We start from the raw sequence: 19783 nt of genomic DNA, 5'->3' as shown, positions 1-19783 counted from the left end.
CTGATTTGCTGTGCTCTCCCTGTGGAAAGTGCCATGGCCACCAGAGCCAAGCAGTGATTTTATCATCACTTGTGTGTAATTATTCAAATGATCTCTACCAATGCACTTGAAATGACAAGCTGGATTTAAACATTAATTGTGTCTTAGTATTTCAATAGTAAATTAAACACAATGATGGATTATGAGATCAATGGAGGCTTTCAATGATTGAACTGCGGTTAGTGATTCAGCCGTCGGTAGAGTCTTATTGTCAGGGAAGATTGTGTTGATTGATCTTCTCTTAGTAATCTATTATAGACATGGATAAAAATTCCAGTATGGGACTAATTTCGAGTCAGGCAATCTTTCAAATAGGTCAGCCATCTCGCCTGTCTGAGCTTGCACGTTCCCTCATGTAGGCCCTCTATACCAACAGGTAATCTCTCTCACCTGCCAGCCTCGACAAAGCCAGCAGCTCAGCCCTGATGGAGCGTTTCACAACAACACACACCATCAATCACTTGCTGAAAAGATGCTTCACACTTCTCCCTGTTTTGATGGAAAGATTTGCTTTTAGGGCTCGCAGCCAGTGTTAAACACCACCATAAAACATGCAAAACCCACCTGTCAGAAACCTGGAAGACCAGCCTGTTACGTATGTGCTATAAATGCAATATGACTAAGGCTAAGCGAGGAAGTTTGTCTTTTCTGTCGTGTGTCTGTCTTTGAAATACTATTGGAGCTAACCCAACTTATCCGCAGTCATGGGTTTGTACCAACACCGAAAAGTTGTTTTTACTGTTACAGCCAGCTCTGAGAAAAACACAAAAGGGAAGGAAGCACACGATTACCTAATTTAAGGAATTTTATTCAACAAAGCTTAATTTTTGAATTAACAAATGCAGCAGAACATATAGTTTCTAACAAATAAACCTTGCAGGAAAATGCTGCCGGGTTAACCAAGGTAAAGCCAATTAAACTATACAGAATATCACAGGAACTCTAAAGCAAGATGGCATGGTGCCAGGGGAGGAGAGAGCCAAAAGACCGCCAGGATGGGGCGGGTTTGACGCACCCTAGAGGCAATGGCCAGTTGCCATCGTCCCGACTTGTTTGAATCTTGCTGCTGGCACCAAATTATTGTATTTGTACTGTTTTCTGTAGTGAGAGCATGTCAAAAAAGTATCACATTCTGTTTAATTTATGATTATGAAACAGCGCCCATGCTTTTTTTTTTTTTTTTGGAGTCAAAAATTGTGTTGCGTCACCACATTTATCAGCTCTGACCTTTCCATGAGGGGTCATGCAGGAAATAACACAGCTTTAACAACGGAGGTAGTGAAGACCCACAATAAGACTTAACAGGGAGAATGTTTATCAGGTCCTTCTGACCTGTCTTGACACGGTTAAGGGCTCAAAGTAAAATTTACCAGCTGGGTTATGCAGCAAGTCTGTCAAACAAAACCCCAAAAAAGGCTGAACTCCCTGACAGATGTTGGTGTTTTAGAGACCAGTTTTGAGGTTTTAGATTCTTATTATCATCCTGCTGATGAAGGTTAGCAGAGCCTGGTGATAGAATTTGTCTTGCCGTGGTAATGTCGGTTCTGCTACACTGACATTTTCCAGCCTCCCGCAGAAGAGCTTTGTCACATTGTGTTTACTGTATCAAAGCAGAATGCAGAGCTGCGGGCCTCAGGGACCTGAACTTTATACAGCAGAAGCTGCCGTCTCGTCATGGTTTCTGGCCCTCTCTGTCCTATCTGGATGCCAGTTAGCTTGATGGTTTACAAGCCTTAACCTTGGCAATGTAGGCGGGCGAGAGCAGCTCTGCTGCTTCTCATCCGGTAACATTTTCCTAGACCAACTTCCCCTCCTCTTCTGTCTTGCCCTCTGTGTCCCCTGGTCCCCGCCTCTGCCTTAATGAAGAGGGTAATCTGCCATGAATAATGAATGGGGATTTGTATGTGTTATGGTGTGAACACTTGTCTGGTTCTCATTATGCGCCTATCAGGACGGATCATGGGTTCAGTGAGTAGAGCCTGCATCTGCTTTACTCTCTGCTTTTGTTCCAGGCTTTAATGCAGACCATACTGAAGGGCTTAGTGTGCTGGAACACTATTTAAAGGCACACCTATAAGCCATTTATGTTCCCCGTCTTTGCCTGTTGATCTGTTCAGCCCTCTGTTAGAAAACATGCGTGTGGACAGTTGTGCTTTAATTTTATTTAGGGTCTGTGCCCACAGTCACGCTGGGACCAAAGCATTTTTAATTATTCAAAAGCTGCCCTGTCTACATCAGTCGAATCAACCACTCTCCAGTAATTAAAAATGACAGTAGTGTCAAGTGAGATAACAGCTCTTCACTACTGTGCTGGTGCCACATAGCTGAGCAGCAGTTCTTAATGGCATGAATGCTTAAACACTCTCCACTTGACTTGTTAAAGTCCATGAGATTACACCAGTGTTCTCAGACTGTGGGACATGGAACTGATGCAGGGCTGTTGTGGATGAGTTTGCTGATGCTTTTATAAGTAGAATTCCACTTGTATCCATTCTTATTGGTCATTGTTGATGATTGATACATTTCTAGGGTGCAGGGCTTGAACTTTTTCTGCTTTTGGGGTGAAAAAAAAATGAGAGCCACTGGACTACATCAATATGGAATTCAGTTACTGTTGTGAGGGTTAAGTTCTCATGTATTTTTTTCAGACAAAACAATCAATTAGAAGGCATTGCCTTGGGCTCTGAGAAGTTGTTATGGACATTTATTCGACTCTTTTTTGAGGTTTTGTTGACCCAAAAAGTAATAAATTGATTAAAAATAAAACAATATCATCATATTGATTTAATACTTGTAACCTGAATAAACTGCATTCTTGTTCATAAGATTAAAGTATTTAAATGATTATGTAAAACAGGAAAGATGCATTCTTCTGTGCAGTTGTAAACACCATTTTCTTAAGATATGTTTTGACTTGATAAGTCAGAGAATCAATCAGTTAATCAACCAATTACTTCATTACTGCACTTTATGTGTGATGTTCTGACCAGCGTCCGTCACAGTGATTATTTCCAATCTATCATGAAAAGACAGATCATTGATCCTGATATCGCTGATGTCTATGTCTCTCACTCTGTCAAATCCACTGGGAGCTGGATGTATATCAGTCACAGCAGACCCTTTAGACATCCTTTGACAACACTGTCATTGCTTCTCACGTTCATTTTCAATGTGTTGCAACAGCGGTGTCTCTTCCCGTACTGTACATACACAGCATGGAGTCAGTGCAGTCAGGTCACAGTGCTGCTGCACAGTTAGAAACATGCCATGACCTCATGTACAGTCTTTTTGTTCTTGATGCTCCAGCCCTGATCTGAGGAGAGGGTCATGGTTAGCTCCTGATGAACCAGCAGCTGGTTTACATTTTAGTGGTTAATCTGGGGTCAGCTTGTGTTGCTCCATGGCCGACAGACTGCCCTTGTCAACTTTTTTCATGGGAAAAAGGTTCCCAAAGAGCTGAGGTGCAGGCTCTTTAACAAACTACAGGTTGAATAGATTTGGACGAAGGTGTTTTATTTAAATGTTAACAGATTAATTAGTTTCTATTCCCCAATAAACTGCACCACAACAGCCTTTTATTGCTCATCCCTGCTGCGAGACTACGTAAGGCACATACTTTATCTCTGCACTTTACGATTTCCTTGGTATTTACAGTATTTTCAGCATTTACAGTATGACTTTCCAGCCCCTGTTTGCTGAAGCTGTGTTCAAAATTGCCACCAATTTCAGCATCAGCATGGTGCAGCAGAGACAATATCCTGCTTACAAGATGCAGTCCCTCAACTTACCAATGCAAACAGCAGGCTCACAGCTTGACTAATGAATCTCCTGGTGAATTGACCCTCTTGGCCTGTTGTCTTAATGCATTCCAGATGCTTCAGTCTCTGTCCTTCAGCTTCCAAGGTTTATTCTCCCACACAATTACCCATTCAACAGCAGCTCTTAATAGCTAGTTCTAAAATGACTCTGGATAATTTTGTTAGTGCTCCAGTGTGGCCTGTTTTCTGTCCTGATGTCACCAGACAATGTGACAGTAGCTGGAGTTCTGGTGTCGCTCAGACACTGACCCAGTGGGACTTCTGTTGGCACTCCAGCTTCCTGTCGCACTGGCCATTGCTTCACGCTCAGCAGAGGTTCTTAATCACTTCTTCTCAAAGCAATTGGATTTATGAGGATTCATCTGTACTATCCCAAGCAAAGTCCTTGAACAAGTACAGAACTGTAGGTAGATGAAGACAAAGATTAGAGATTTGTCCCTTGGGTCTCTTTGCTCTCCTTTATTAAGTTCCTCCTTCCTTCTCTAAAGTATACTCTCTCTTTTATCTTCATTAAAATTCTAACATGGGGGTGTCTTCACCAAAATCCTCACTGTAGATAAATTGCAAGTTTCCCACCTTCGACATCAGGTAAATCTTCTACTTGACCTTCTCTGCTGCTGTCACTTTGCGTTTTGCTGTCACTAACCCTAACCCTGAAAACGCATCTTAAGGAGGAATTGTGTAAGCCAAAAGCTAAATGATGACTGTTCGATATATCTAAGATGTTGCTGTCGTGAGACTGTGTATGGCACAAATTTCAAAGCTAAGAAAAACAATCCTGTTTTAAAATTGATGACCAAGTACTTTCTTGTTATTGCAAATGGGTTTTGAATGGTTCATAAGAAAGAAAATATTGTTATCCTTATGCACCCATTTCCATTCGAAAAGAAATCTTATTGACTGTGCATTGATATTGTTTTTTTGTGTTTTTTTTTATTTATTTACCATTTACCATGTTCTAATTTGTCTCATTGTTAAACATTGAATGCTTGTCCTTCGCTTGATGTAAGTTGGCGGGCAAGTTGGCAAATATATTTCTTTATTTTTACATTAGAAAAAATATTTAAAAAATGAAAAAAAATAAATAAACCAAACCAGCTCAAAACAAATATTTCAATGTTATTATGATTAAAGTTAGATTAATTACATAGTGCAGGGCTATCTTCCTAAGTTATTTTTTTAAAGAAAATAAACAAAACAAACAAAATGATCTAGTTCAGGGGCAGTTTTTTTGTAAGAATATTGCTTGCCAACAGTCTTCTTATATTCCTTTAGAAATGAGAATATAGGACATGTTTATGGTCAGAAGACTGGAAACGGGGCATCTGACGTCCCTTAGAGATGACCCACTCTGACTCTATTGCTTGTTCTTGATCTAAAGAGAGGCAGACATTTTTTTCCAGGTCATCTACTGGTGAACTATGATCAACATGAATGACATCAGAAACTGCTTACACGTCATCTTGGCACTGAAGCCAGGAGCTATTTTTCTTTTTTAACGTTGATAATATTTTTGTTTCTCAGTCAAACAAAGCTTTGCCTTTGACAGCCTTTAGAGACTGTTTGCTTTTAGTTTTGTAGGAAGGGTACATAAACAGGTGCATTAAATGAGGTCTGACTATCCTACCATACAGCTGTAAGAGCTGATAAAGGCGGCCCCCACACAAGGGGGCTACTGATTATAGCTGCCCTACAAAAGAAAGCACTTAGATCGTTGTCACCAAAGGACAAATTACTCCACAGTTCCCCTCTAGAGGGGATGTTCCACACTTTTAATTATCCTTCCACTTTTTTGGACCCATCAGGAAATCGGCTGCAAAAATGTAGAAGAATTCCTTTAAGCCCAGTATAATTAATTTCCCCTCTAAATAGATTAGCAAGCCAGTCGAGGCGAGTATTTCAATCCATTTAGCAGCGTCATTTGCAGAAATTACTTTTAATTACATAATAATGGCAATGATCTCATATTGCTTACAGCTGGCAGTTGCTGAACCACTGAGCGTGCTGTTCATGCACTGCGATGCAGGGTCAAAGAAATGCTGTGAACCAGACAGAGCTGGAGTATTGTTTTGTTTTTCCTTATCTTTACCATTTCAATATAAATACACTGTGAATAAAACAATACAGTGAAGCACTAGTAGTGACCATCTATACTTTATGACAAGGTTTTCTCAAAGATCCCCTACCAAGAAAAAAAGCAAGATGTGGACAAAATGTCTACCATAGTGAAGATGAACTACAGTGTTGTACCTCTTCAGTAGTGACATGATGGTCACTTGGCTGCCCTGTCTGACGCCTTGTCTCTGGATGTAGCAGATACAAGCTGCTCTTTCACTCTTAAGTGCTTCCTCTGAGCCATCCTGTCCATTTCCCTCCTCCTGATGTTCACCACAACATTTCTGGGGCTGCATTGTCATGAAATGTTCCCTCGGGAATCAACCTCAGACAGTCAAACAACAATACAGAGGATTCTTGAGGAGATTGTGGTGTATGATGAGGGTCAGGTAGGACAAGTTCAAGTAGGGTCCACTCATTGGTTTGTGACAGTGTTTTAGCATTTACAGTCTGCAAAGTGTTTGACCTCTAGTTAGTTTCTATGCCTGGGCTTTGTGGTCTCAGGACTGTGTTGTTGCTGAAAAGCTTCGTCAGGTATTATAACGCTCTCATGGAATATCAGGATGTCCATTTAGTTGTTAGGGCAGAAACACATGAAAACTAAAACCTGGTTCTCTGATGAGCTTCTGGCAAGTTGTTCTTCATTTATCTTTTTGTTCTCTATGTATATCTAGTGTAAAACAAATCACAATGCTTTTTGCAGTTATAGTAACTTCTGTGTAGGAAACCCCTGCATCACATAGTTTACATGCTATTTAATTTCCTTTTTAAATTAGGTTTTTTCAAAGTGTATACATCTCATTCATCTAAAATCGATGTTTCATCCTTTCACATGTTTACAACACTTTCACTTCACTGAGACGCTGTGCTCCTGATTGATGATTCCTCTCGTTAATCTCCCGATTTCATAGTGAGACAAATCAAATGGGTCTTGTCTATGTCCTGGTACTTGTCACTCGTCCACTAAGTCCACTAAGCCCAGTCAAGCCCAGTTTGCCCCTGGAAATGGATCCAACAGTTTTCAAGATGGAGAAATACACTTGTGAAAGTCGATGAACTCAGTCTGATATTGGGACCTTCCCTTCATTACATTAAAACATACTTTTTCCAGTATTTTCTGTCTTTTCAGCTCTGTTTTGGTCCTCACTAGGGGTACACAGTTAGTCGGAATATTATCACAATTGCAATATTGCCAAGTGAAATATCCAAATTAGAGGAGGCTGCAATTTTGTTCATCCTTTGTAAATCTGGAGAACAAATCTAGTTATTTAGATGTAAGAAAAAGTGTGTGTTTGGCACAGACCCAACAAATGACTCATCATCATGATTTTAATCGTTTTATCAATTAAAATAAAAGTTATCGTTCTGACTGGTCATGAATCATATCATATCTGCAATACCTGTCAAAAATAATGGGGTTATTATCATTTTATGCAGCCTGCTTTGGCTCCTTATCTTTTTAGCTGTTAAAATCAAAACAATGAGCTAAAAAGTTTGAATGAAATATCAATCAGAGCCGCTTTCAGCATCTTGACGTCATTTGAAATGATTATTTCAAGACTGACCATTCAATAATGTCATTAATAGAAAATATGGGAAAAAATACAAGGTAAAATATAGCTTTTAACAATTACCTACCCCTCCGAGGAATAAAGCATTTGTGGATCAGTCGGTTTCTACTGAAAGATGATTAATGTTTTCCTGAAACTGTAAATGGCGAGCTTTGTGTGGTCGCAAACCCTCCTGGATCTCTTTAATGATACTCAATTAGGGACCATATTGTTTTTCTTTGTCAGCTGCGGCCAGTAAGTATGACAGTGGTGATCTGACTCCAGAGAATAATTGTGTAGATATCCTCCTTTGTGAAAATCCCTCAAAGCTTTTGTTTTGGTTCAGGCTTTGGCCTTTGTGTCTCGCTCTCCGTAAATCAAAGTTAAACTTGCCCAAGGCTCTGCGGGGAGGAAAAAAAGGGGGGAAACGTACCAGCACGGAGCAGCACTCCATTTATCCTGTAATGACAGTGAAAAGGAGAGAGAACGGCCCCAACGGGTCCATGTACAGTACGTAGCGCGGAGCCTCTTGAGGTTTTACGGACAGATTTAACTGCAATATGGCTCTCTGTTGCCTCGGTGATGGGCTGCTATTAACATGCTGTTTTCCCGAGGGAGAGGAAGTCTCTTTTAACCTCCTGTACCTTCCCACTGTGGTGAGGTTATACCAGGTCACACGTACTACAGGGTATGTACCACATAGTGTGCTTATTATCAGTACAACTTAATGACATCTTTCCCTACCTGGGCTGGATTAGTTTTATACCGGGAAGTGCTATAATTGTAATTATTACCACCAACATATGTGGTTTTACTCCAGGATGAATCTGCCTGTCTGCCTGGAAAGTGAAAAGGCATTGCAGATTGCCTCATGAGGTCAACTGACAGTCACAAAACTGACTTTATATGATTTTTTTTTGGTTGTTGACTCGCAGATTGGAAATGAAACTGAAAGTCAGACTTATTTTTTGTATGAAGATTATCAGAAGGAATCATTGAAGGGCTTTTGACCTACTGACCAGGAAAAATAACGAAACGACAAATACGCAGCTCATAGGCTACATATCAACATATACTTAAAGATTGCTTCCGGGGCTGATAAGCAGATGGATTTATTAGTTATTTAGCTTTTAAAATCATGCTAAAAGCACATATCTGTTATCAAAAAACCTGTGTTTGGTAAGCTTGCATTCACACCACAAATGAACAGCACCAGAGAACCAGCACCATAATCAGGAAAACGTATGAGAATCTGCATTAACTGAACCAGGATAGGTCTGAAATCAACTTAAGAGTTACATTTACCAACTAGCTTTGCTGGTAGTGCCCTCCTACCATGTCACATGGTTCATTTATCTGATTGGTTGATGTTAACTTGTGACACACAGATAGATGTATGGTACGTCCAATCACCTGTCAAATATTTTTTTTGTTTTCAATACAGTTTTCAAGAAGGGCTCCTGTGATTGGTCTTAGTGAAAAAAACATCCGTCACATCACACAGAGCTTCAGTCACGTCAAGTTTCCATCAGCTCCCTGCTTCTGTTTATGCTGGCACGCAATTAGGGCGAGTTGTTCAAGCTGGGCCAGCAGTGAAAGCCTCCAGGCTGCTGCAAATCTGAGATACACATGAGCCTTTAAAGCGGTGATTAGGAGAGTTGATGATTTAACCCTTGGCTTCAGTCGGGAGGTATTAATGTGGTTGGAGCAAATCATTCACTTACTGTAGGAGAAATATAAGATTTTTTCTCTTCCTGTTCCTTCCTTCTTTGACCCTCTTTGATGAGGAGCTGACAGGATGTTGAAGTTGTGGTTGCACGCAAGGAAAAACACAGGCACATTTTTTAACATTTTTTTTTACCCCTGTTATATTCAATAAGTGTGCAGCCAAATTCAGTTCAGTAACAGTGTGAGCAGTGAAATGACATCAGACATTTACATCCAACAGGAGCATCCTGGTGGCCACAAGATATAAGTTGCTGACCTTGTAAATGACAACACCTTCATCTTCATTTAAGTCTGACTTGGAGCTTTGTAGCATGTCACCAACTGCTGGGATACTAAACAGATCTTACAATTCAAATGTATCTTCATTTAAATGTTTCAGTAATGACCCATAACATCCTGAGATCCATCTCGCAATGTATGTTTTTTCCTGTAGATGCTTGTCAGGGTCCAAAATCAAGAGCCATCAGGGGCCAAATGAGTTCAAGTGCACTTGAATGCACCTTGTAAACTTTTTTTCTTATTTTCCTTTGCTGAAATACATATGCCAACATGCCAACATTAGATGCAAAAATCAACAATATCCTATCTGTTTTTTATATATCATTTCCACATTTTAACCACATCAATTAACAATTAACAAACATCAATCATTCTGATATTGCACCAGGTTATATGGTTTTACTTGTACAAATTACAGCATTATTTCTCTAGTCATGAACAGTCATGTTTATCCAAGGAGAGTGAAAAATACATGCTGACAGTCCATTTTTTTAAGATTCTTTTGGCAACATGAAAGCACACAAAACTTTTCCAGGCTGTGATGGTGTCAGAAACAGGAGAATGCAGTGAGGCCAGTCAGGAGTGACATATTAACATAATAATCTGCAAAATGCCTCAATTTGCATATTCAAATATCCTTTTTGCTTTTTTAAGTACCTTATAATGGCTTCTGTCAGTTTTAATGCACTCTATGAAACCCTCTTCATATTCAGCATGGTCATATTCATTAATGAATGACGCCCTCTGTCTCCTCTCTGTCTGTTTCTGTCCAGATGCAAAGGAGAGGACAACCAGAAGTTTCTCAGTCAGCGGGGTCTATAACTTCACCTCCCTCCACCTCAGTAAAGAAGACGACATGCTGTACGTCGGTGCCCGGGAGATTCTTTTTGCTCTCAACCTAACTGATATCGGTGCAGTCAAGCTTCAAAGAAATGTAAGAGCCAAGCGTCTGTAAACTGCAGTATCATATACTCTATCAATATGAATGTAGTTATAATAGGATCCCAGAGGTACAATATGAATGTGGTTGTAAATATAATACGATCCTAGAAGTCCAATGAGAACATAACCCTCTTCACTGTATTATACCCACAGTGTGAGTCTGACAGTGTTTCTTTCCCGCAGCTCACGTGGAAAACTCCAGAGAGGAAGAGAGACGAGTGCAGTTTCAAAGGCAAAGACCTGCAGGCGAGTGAACTGCTCAAGTACCTGAACTCAGATGGCTCAAAGTGTATTTACATGACTGCAGGTTTGCCTCCTTGGTCAAGTTGACCATTGTTGCATGCCACTTTGGAAACTGACCCAGGGCACAGCCCTGGAAATTTCCTGTCAAGTTGTAACTTTCCATTCAAACAATGGATTTTTCCTTCCTCTCAAACACACTTTTCTTCTATTACACTCCATTACAACTTCTATATGTAAACACACAGACCAAGGGCCTTGTGAATTTATGATTACTTATTTGTTAGAAGGGAACACATTAGCAGATTAATCAGTGTTTGTTTTGAATGGTGAAACCGATCTCAAACTTGCTGGATGACTCAACATGGCCCAAAAATCTAAGTGGGAAAAGTATCACTCTGCAGGACTTTTCTCCTGGCCATTTGTGTGCAAAGCTGACTGAACCTCATGTCATATTAATATAATTCAACGACATTTAAACTTAAAGATAGAATCAGTTGGATTTGTTCGAGTTGTTCGTAAACACATCAAAAAGGTAATTAATGGTTGAACCTCATTCTCAGTACGTCTATAACAGAAATTTCAGGTTAGTAAAGCATCCCGCACATAGCAACAAAATGAAAATACAGGCAGAGGGCTGCAGGGTCTCTGCAGATACAAGACACTAACATGCTTCTGTCTTGTTTCTATCTTGTTACGTCCTACTACTGCTGTGAGTTATATGCACTGAAATCAGTCTTGTGAAGATGGGAAGGCAGCATGCACTGATGCAAAATAAAAATGATGAATAAATCCCCACAAATGCATTAAAAGTGAAGTAACAAGTCTGTTTTAGAAATGTGGGGAGTTGAAAGAACAGATATTTGTGTTAAAATGTAGCTCTGAAAAATATACCTTTTGTTACTTCCCGCCTCTGATTTTACAAAAATAATTTGCAGTAGAATCACTGTAGTTTGGCAGGTTGATATCTTTGTAAACTTCTTTGCTGACGGTGGTAAAGTCTGTGGATCATTGTTATCTTCACTTTCTGTAAAGCTTCTGTCAACTTTAATGTGGGGAAGTTAATTGTCAACCATTTTCATAAATATCTTTTGTGTTTCTGATACAGACGGACTGCTTCAACTACATCAAGATTTTACTACGCATGAACAGCACTCATCTGTACACGTGTGGAACATACGCCTTCAGCCCCACCTGTGCTTACATAGTGAGTCTTGTTATATTATGATTGAAAAAAGCTGTGTCATTCATAGTTTTGTTTTTTTAGAGAAGTTGATTACCCCCTAATGCAGGACTTCATATGTAGTGATTATTTATTAGATTCTAGAGGAAGAGACTCTAAAGTCTGATGCTTCCTGCCTCTCAGCTCACTTAGCAGTCTGGCTGAGGCCCATGCCGAGCTAGATACAATATACTGTATGTGCATTATTTTATTATCTCCTGTGCCAAAGGGAAATGGATCAAAATATTTAATGCATGTAATCAGATTATATAAGAATCGATCCAGTTTGCAATCCTTTTCTACAGATCTTTTAAAGCCTTTCAGAGCAACAAACATACAGAGATGACCCGTGCTTCAACTTTACCCAAAGACAGACAGAGTGAATATCTTCTCACTGTGGGACAGACAGACAGCGGTGACTGTCAGAGCAGGTTACAGCTCTAATATTCAGCTAAGCATGTGCCATTCTGTGTGTGTGTGTGTGTGTGTGTGTGCCTGTTTCGTTTAGAAAACTGCAGACTTCTCCCTTGTCAGAAGTAATACCGGTGAGATTGTTACAGAGGATGGACGAAGCCGCTGCCCATTTAACCCTGAATACAAGTCCACTGCCATCATGGCCGGTAGGTCCCTGAATTACTGTCAGCTGTCGATAAAGTCGAGTTGTTTTCACATTCACACTTTAGTTTATAGAAGACTCTGTGGGAATCAGTAAAGTAACCAGACACAGGGGGTTGATATGGAGACAAATTGGGGCGTAACCTCTGGATTTCATTACTGTGTATGACGCAGAAAGCCCATTCCCCCGCGGTAAACACTGTGATTAAGCTGGTCTTCTTCTCTTTGCTGCAGATGGAGAGCTGTATGCCGGTACAGTTAGTAATTTCCAAGGAAATGAACCCATCATTTACAAGAGTCTGAGCCAAGGAACTGCTCTAAAAACAGAGAACTCACTTAACTGGCTTCAAGGTACAAGTCTTTTTCATTATATCTTCATATCATAAGATAAATGATGACACCATGAACTAGTCTCTTATCAGGATGCATACAGGTAACATATTGGTTCAATATTAGTCGTCCATATAAATCACTTATTAATGCCTTAATAAAGGCTTTGGGGGCATGGCTGGGCAGCTGACCCTGACCTTCTTGCCTATGATGTTAAAACATGTATCCTAATATAAAGTACTACCTGCAAATGTATTATTTTATTTTATTTCGTGTCAGATATGCTGTCTGAGAACTGCAGAATTTGACACCAAGTCCCTGATACAATTGAATTTTCCATTTAGTGTGTTGATGTCAGAGGGAATAGGGACATCTCTCCCTGGATGCCTGAATTTCATATACTGTAGGTTGACAGTATTGTTCACGTTGTTTTTCTTCCAGACCCGGCCTTTGTTGGCTCTGCCTACATACAGGAGAGCCTGCCCAAGGGCAACCTAGTGGGCGATGACGATAAGATTTACTTCTTCTTCAGTGAAGCAGGAAAGGAGTTTGATTTCTTTGACAACACCATTGTGTCACGCATTGCTCGCGTGTGTAAGGTGAGTGATGCTTGAAGGCAGATAGTCCATCTAAAAGGAGGTTTTTCTCCTCTTGAGCAGCACCCACTAACACCCCTTCAGGAATCTATCAGACCATTGTGTATTTATGTGTGTTTGTGTTCAGTATATGCTCCTATACAGATGTATAAGTAGTCTTCTGAAAGCTTCTGATAGCTCACAGTCTTTCTGGGCTGTGACGCAGGTTCTCTGGTTACAGAAAAACATTCCTCTTCCATGTTTCTCCTCTGTTTGATTCTTTTTCTCCAGTTCCTCCCTCAATTCTTATCATGTTTCACCAAATATTTGTGTTCAGACAGAACTCAGTAGCCAACTCAAAATGATTCATGTGCAGAAATGGATTATCACCTGGTGAAATACTTAAACTCGGGGCTTTTAAACTAAAACGCAGACCTCACACAGTATTATTCTGGATCTGTAAACATCATAGCAAATCTCAAACCTGTTCTCCAAATCAGATTTCTGCCCATCTCTGTGAAAACAGTCATGTTTATCCAAGGAGAGTGAAAAATACATGCTGACAGTTTGATGTCCACGTCAGAGAAAATATGTTATGTTAGAGCTGTTGTTCGACAACATTTTTGTCTATTTCAAACTTGTCTCGTGACACCATCTTAAATGTATATTCATTATTTATTTTCATATCCTTTTTTTGGTAAAACTAAAACTTTTTAGGAATCTATGCAGAAATTCAGTATTTAGTTATTCAGTAGTTTTTATTTTCAGACCGTCTCCAGGTGTGTGTCTGACAGTCATCCTGCTGTCATATAAAGACACCACCTACAGTGCGTGCATCAGATATACACCCTGAGGTGGTATCATGCTGTGATTCACAGGCCTGATCTAGTCAAGCACTGCCCACGGATTTATCTTCATTTTTCAAGCAAGTTTCCACTCTGTTTTTCCATAAATCCATTCAAAAAATCATCCTAATTAAGCAGAGTTGTATAAATATACACTCATGTAGTATGTTGATGATAGACTTTCTCACATATGCTTAAAGGAGCAATATGTAAGGTATGGCCTGAATTTTAGTTTAAAACATTAGAAAACATTATTAAACATCAACAGAATGCTAACCAGCCAGCTCTGGTCCATTCTGTCTCGTAATTCTAGAGTTGATAATCTGATGTTTAAGCTGCCAGCTGTTAAAGTAATGAATGAGCAACAAAAACTCACAAAATGACAGAATTAAATTATCTTACTCTTCCCTACTTAAAAGAAAAATACAAGCTTACACCTTCTAGATTTAAATTGTCTCCTTTTACAAACAAAGACAAGCTAAAATGCCTCGTTAACTCACCAACACAGCCTTGGTTTGTTTCCACAGTCACCTTTGGTTTGGTAGAAATAAATCCCTATTTCACTGAAAATGATCTGGCTCTACACGCCGTTTGCACCCTCTGCTGCTGATCATATCCTCTGTTTTCAAACTGGCTGTGTTCAATCCAAGTATGGTGTCCAGCTGTGTTCACTCTCATGTCAGGTCGCCAGATCCAGTAGAGCCGGGCCCGTCGCTTATGGTGACTCCCACGCTGATCCAAGGTTCTTGACCAGGCAGACTCTAGGGCCACAGACTCGACAGCTAACTAGCCATGATCTCATTGGCTAACACTAGCTAGCTGCAGCCAAGGATAGCTGGCAGTTGTCGTGTAGATATGCTGCCCCAGAATTCTGGCCATATTCTACAAATGATACCTTTAAAATATGTGCTGAATATAACGTTTCCTGGCTCACATTACTCCTAACCACTGAGTTTTAATATGCCACTTCATGGGGAGTGTGTGTACAAAACAAATGCAAAAAGAGTTTTTGAAAATGTATCTTGAGCTTTGAAAATTAGGTATTTTCTCAGAATACAGATGTTGTATGTTCATTCAAATGAAACAGTCTAGTAATCCCTGTTCAAATAGATTGTTACTTTAAATTCGATCCTTGTTTGACTTCTTGTGTTGGCTGCAGGCCCCCTCTTTGTTGTTTATTCAGGTGTTTAGCACACAGGTCCCACTTCATCGAGGCTAACTATGGAATGATAAACAACGTTTTGCTTGAAACAAACAAAACAAAGCCTGCAGGATTGTTCAGTTTCCCAGATAGAAGCCATTACTGCCTACAGTACATGTTCATGGCTTTTTGAACAGCCTTTTGAACAAAGGGGCGCTTTTACAAGGGATTAATGAACGGGATGCATTTGCTTCAATTATTCAGAAGTCGGTTTAAGAACAGAGTGGCATTAAATTCTAAAACTAGGTTCAGCCAGGAGGACGAGAGAATATACTGTATGTCGCTAATTATCTGCCTGGGTTACTACAGTAAGTAATTGCTTCAGAAGCTCAGTGTTGGTCATGTGCCATTTCCCCCATCCAGCGCTGCCATTTCCGCTGATTAATGTAATCCTGAAGTGGACCCAATTGAAGCTTCATGTTACACGTTTTCTTGTAGTTTAGATCATTTAGTATTTCTCTTTGGTCCTCTGCTCTGTACATTCTTAAAACTACTAATTTTCTCCACTTGCCGACTTTCATCTTGTCAGATCTGTGCCTGTGAGAAAACCGGAATAATTGTTGCCATGAACTGAATGTAAACAGACGGTGTGGTTGGTGCAGAAGATCATCCTCCCTGTAAATCCCAACAGAAATATCCTCTTGTTTTGTGTATATAAAACATCTGTAAGCACCTTCCTGAGGCCTGTAACTTCCTGTGGAATATAGTCCTTCTCCCCAGCCACACATCACGTACAGTAAATCACTTTCACATTGAGGTTTAAAAATGTAGTTGCTCTCCAATTTGCTCAGATATCTTATTGTACAATCCGTGTAGCCAAATTAGCCTGCATGTCAAGGAGGTCCCGTGCCACACATCACTTTGAAGGCTGGTGCTAAAGGCAGCGAATAACAGCGGGAGTGTCATTGAAGAAGGATTGTCGGGAGCAATGCCTCGTTGTCTTTCATTTAAAAGCGTTTGCCCTCCTCAAAGCCTTTTTTTTTCAGTGTAAGCCAGTTGATGAGGCAGATTGTTTTCATGACCCAGAAGTCTGCTGCCTCAGGGTATATATGTGTTACTGGCACAGTGATTTAGATCATCATGGTTATACTACGAAAGGTTAACATTTTAATTCAAACAGCTTTACCTTTGGACCCAGCGCTTTCTTTATTTCTTTCTTTTTTAGTCATGAACAAAGTAGATACGGATGACAGTATCTTCCCAATATAATACAATATGTGTGTTATGGTATGTAAGGTATGCCATGACAACGTGCCATATGGTGCACATTATTATTTCATGCCTTTTACAAGGCTGTCAGATCCCATCAAATCAAACTGTTTCCTCAGAGGCATTGTCAACAGTCACCGCCTCAGACAGGTGTCAGTGTTGTGTTCTTGCACCCTCTACTGGCCACATGTTAAACAGCTGCACATCTGCATTGCCTGTGTTGCAGGGCGACATGGGAGGCGAGAGGGTGCTGCAGAAGAAATGGACAACCTTCCTGAAGGCTCAGCTCTTGTGCTCTCTGCCTGATGATGGCTTTCCCTTCAACATCATCCAGGACATGTTTGTGCTGACGCCCAGCCCTGAGGATTGGAAGAACACCTTATTTTATGGAGTCTTCACGTCTCAGTGGTGAGGACCAGCTATCACCAAACTAAACTAGTGATACTTTGAGGGGTTTTGTGCAAATTTAGCACAAATGAGCAATCAAAAGGTCTTTTTGAAACCAATCATACTATAAAAATGTTCTGATTGAAACCAAAGTGCAACCTGTTTTGGGAATATTGGCAGAATTAAAGAATGAACGTTTGAGCTGCACACACTTATCACATAATATTTTGAGCGGGAATTGACTTTTTTATTCTTTGGAATTTGATTTTTTTGTGTGTGTATTTCATTAACTGTGCCACAAACAAGACAAAACTGGTTTAAGTCACCTTATTTGGGACTTATTCTGATATTTTCTACACTAAATATCTTTATTTAGGCTGGAACTAGAATAAAAGAAAGGAGATTCAGTATAAAACCTGTCGGAGTTGTTGAAGGCTTTTTCAAAACAACATTTAGACCATGATTTAGGGAGATACAATGTACAGAAAATATATTTAAGCCTAGATTATAGAATATAATTTAGTCACAGAGTTATTAATGCTTTCAGTTTAAACCTCCTCCATAAGGTCACAGACAGCTTACTATAAGAATTTATTAAATAAATGATTATTTTCTCTTTTATATAAAGTTCCCTGCCTATATGCAGTTTATTGTCCCCTCCCTATTTTTCCATCGAGTGACGGATGAGGGTCTAAGGGAGGCTATCTGTGAAGTTTATAGTTTACTGTTCACTATTTTTAATTGAGAGAGCCTGCTTACATGCAGTTCATTGCCTCCTCCTTATTCACCAACCACTGCTGGATTATGTCTTTATTAAGGGAGGTCATCTCAAAGGATGTGAGTTTTCATATTGTTGTGGTATTAGTATTTATTGTTTATTGGCTGTTGTCTAAAGTGTTGTCCAGTTTGGACTATGTTTCTGAAGTTTCTCCTCAGATAAATCACCAACCAGTAATGCTAAGATGCTTTTTTTCTGTCTTATAAAGGTATAAAGGTGCTTCAGGCAGCTCTGCAGTGTGTGCCTTCACTATGGACCAGGTGGAAAAGGCGTTTAATGGGCGATACCGTGAGGTCAACCGAGAGACTCAGCAGTGGTACACATACAACCATCAGGTCCCAGAGCCCAGGCCTGGAGTGGTGAGTACCCACCTGCTGCCCTCTGCTGGACAACCTGTAGACACCAACACATCAGTGCTCAGCAGTGACTTACATACATTCCTGTCCTCAATCTTGACTGACAATCGGGACTCAAACAGAGCTGCCATCACTCCTCACCTCTTCCTCGACATGATTCTTATCAAACAACTGTCTTTTCCTGGCAGGCTTATCACAGCTGAATCACTGAAAGAATCTATGCAAAAAAAAAAAGTAGTTGTTCAGCTGCAGTTTGTGTCATGACCTAACATGAGCGAATGTATGTAAAATACTGTGTTTCCTCCACAGTGTATCACAAATGCTGCCAGGGAACAGGGCATCTCCTCCTCGCTGCACATGCCAGACAAGGTGCTGAATTTTGTCAAAGACCACTTCCTGATGGACAGCGTGATCCGCAGCCAGCCTCTCCTCCTAAAACGGAACGTTCGCTACACTCAGATCGCCGTCCATCGAGTCCTGGTGGCAAAAAAGGCGTATAATGTGCTCTTCATTGGCACAGGTAAACACCCGCCCATTAACCCCTTTGTAGTTTCCATTTGTCACGAAGGCTTCCATCTAATTTCCAGTTATACTGTGTCTTCTAGATGATGGAAGACTTCACAAAGCCATTAATGTCAACAACAAGATGCACATCATTGAGGAGATGGTGCTCTTCCGTGATTCCCAGCCAGTGCAACACATCGAGCTGGACACTGAGAAGGTATGGTGGAAAACAGGCCCAGCTTTGTTTTACTGAGCGTTCTCATGGTGCAAACTAATAACAAGCGCAGTAAATGCATTTATTGGCAGTTTAGAGATTCCATGAGCCATGAAGAGTCACAGCCTGAAGCAGACCTCATGTTTAATGAGCTAATTACATACAACTTTCTCTCAGGGGATCTGCAAACAGCTGGGGCCTTAACAGCTGGAATTGTGACACTTAATGAATCCTGGCTTGTCTTTGATACTATGCTTGGATTTGTACATTCAGGCGAAGAAATTCATATTAAACTAAATGTGCTGTGTTCAATTCAGGGTCAGACATGGAAGATTGTGGATGAAATTAATAACTGTGTGACTGTATGTGGGGCACTTCCTTCCTGTAACCTGCTTCGTCATCTCTCCCTCCACAGGGTCAGCTTTATGTTTCCTCTTTCTCTGAACTGGTGGAGGTCCCAGTAGCTAACTGCACTAATTACCAGAGCTGCGGGGAGTGCATCCTCTCCAGGGATCCTTACTGTGCCTGGAACGGCAGGCAGTGTGTGGATGTGAGACAGGCGCCACCAAAAAAGTATGCAGTCTACACAGCAGTTTTACAGCTAAAGCTATTAGAGACACATTTCTATGACATTTCTCTATATATGTAAATATAAGCAATTGAAAATTCCACTTTTCTGATTAAATCTGTGTGTTTCAGTACCTGGCAGCAGGATGTAGATGAAGCAGACACATCAGTTATTTGCAACAAGACAGTGCCAAGCCCACGGTTTGCTAAACCTCCACCTACACGTAAGTGAACTCCTCTTCTCTGGATTTACAGCACTCGGCGCAGGA

The 19783-nt window shown here is 40.4% G+C and overlaps 1 protein-coding gene across 1 annotated transcript in view; it reads left to right on the top strand.

The window, feature by feature from the left end:
• sema4ba (sema domain, immunoglobulin domain (Ig), transmembrane domain (TM) and short cytoplasmic domain, (semaphorin) 4Ba) overlaps window positions 1–19783 on the top strand; it is a 77916-nt gene that overhangs the window by 54629 nt on the left and 3504 nt on the right. Inside the window, exons 3-14 of the mRNA XM_037107946.1 lie at window positions 10303–10463; window positions 10655–10717; window positions 11820–11918; window positions 12442–12553; window positions 12783–12899; window positions 13320–13477; window positions 16935–17116; window positions 18082–18232; window positions 18539–18749; window positions 18835–18950; window positions 19363–19520; window positions 19647–19738. Of these exons, the coding sequence (XP_036963841.1) occupies window positions 10303–10463; window positions 10655–10717; window positions 11820–11918; window positions 12442–12553; window positions 12783–12899; window positions 13320–13477; window positions 16935–17116; window positions 18082–18232; window positions 18539–18749; window positions 18835–18950; window positions 19363–19520; window positions 19647–19738 (1620 nt within the window). The remainder of the gene's footprint in view (window positions 1–10302; window positions 10464–10654; window positions 10718–11819; window positions 11919–12441; window positions 12554–12782; window positions 12900–13319; window positions 13478–16934; window positions 17117–18081; window positions 18233–18538; window positions 18750–18834; window positions 18951–19362; window positions 19521–19646; window positions 19739–19783) is intronic.

Source organism: Acanthopagrus latus, chromosome 8 (assembly GCF_904848185.1).
Source record: "Acanthopagrus latus isolate v.2019 chromosome 8, fAcaLat1.1, whole genome shotgun sequence".
In the NCBI taxonomy this organism is placed as follows: Eukaryota; Metazoa; Chordata; class Actinopteri; order Spariformes; family Sparidae; genus Acanthopagrus; species Acanthopagrus latus.
The sequence above is the reverse complement of the archived record's forward strand: the minus strand, read 5'-3'. Positions and strand labels throughout refer to the sequence as shown.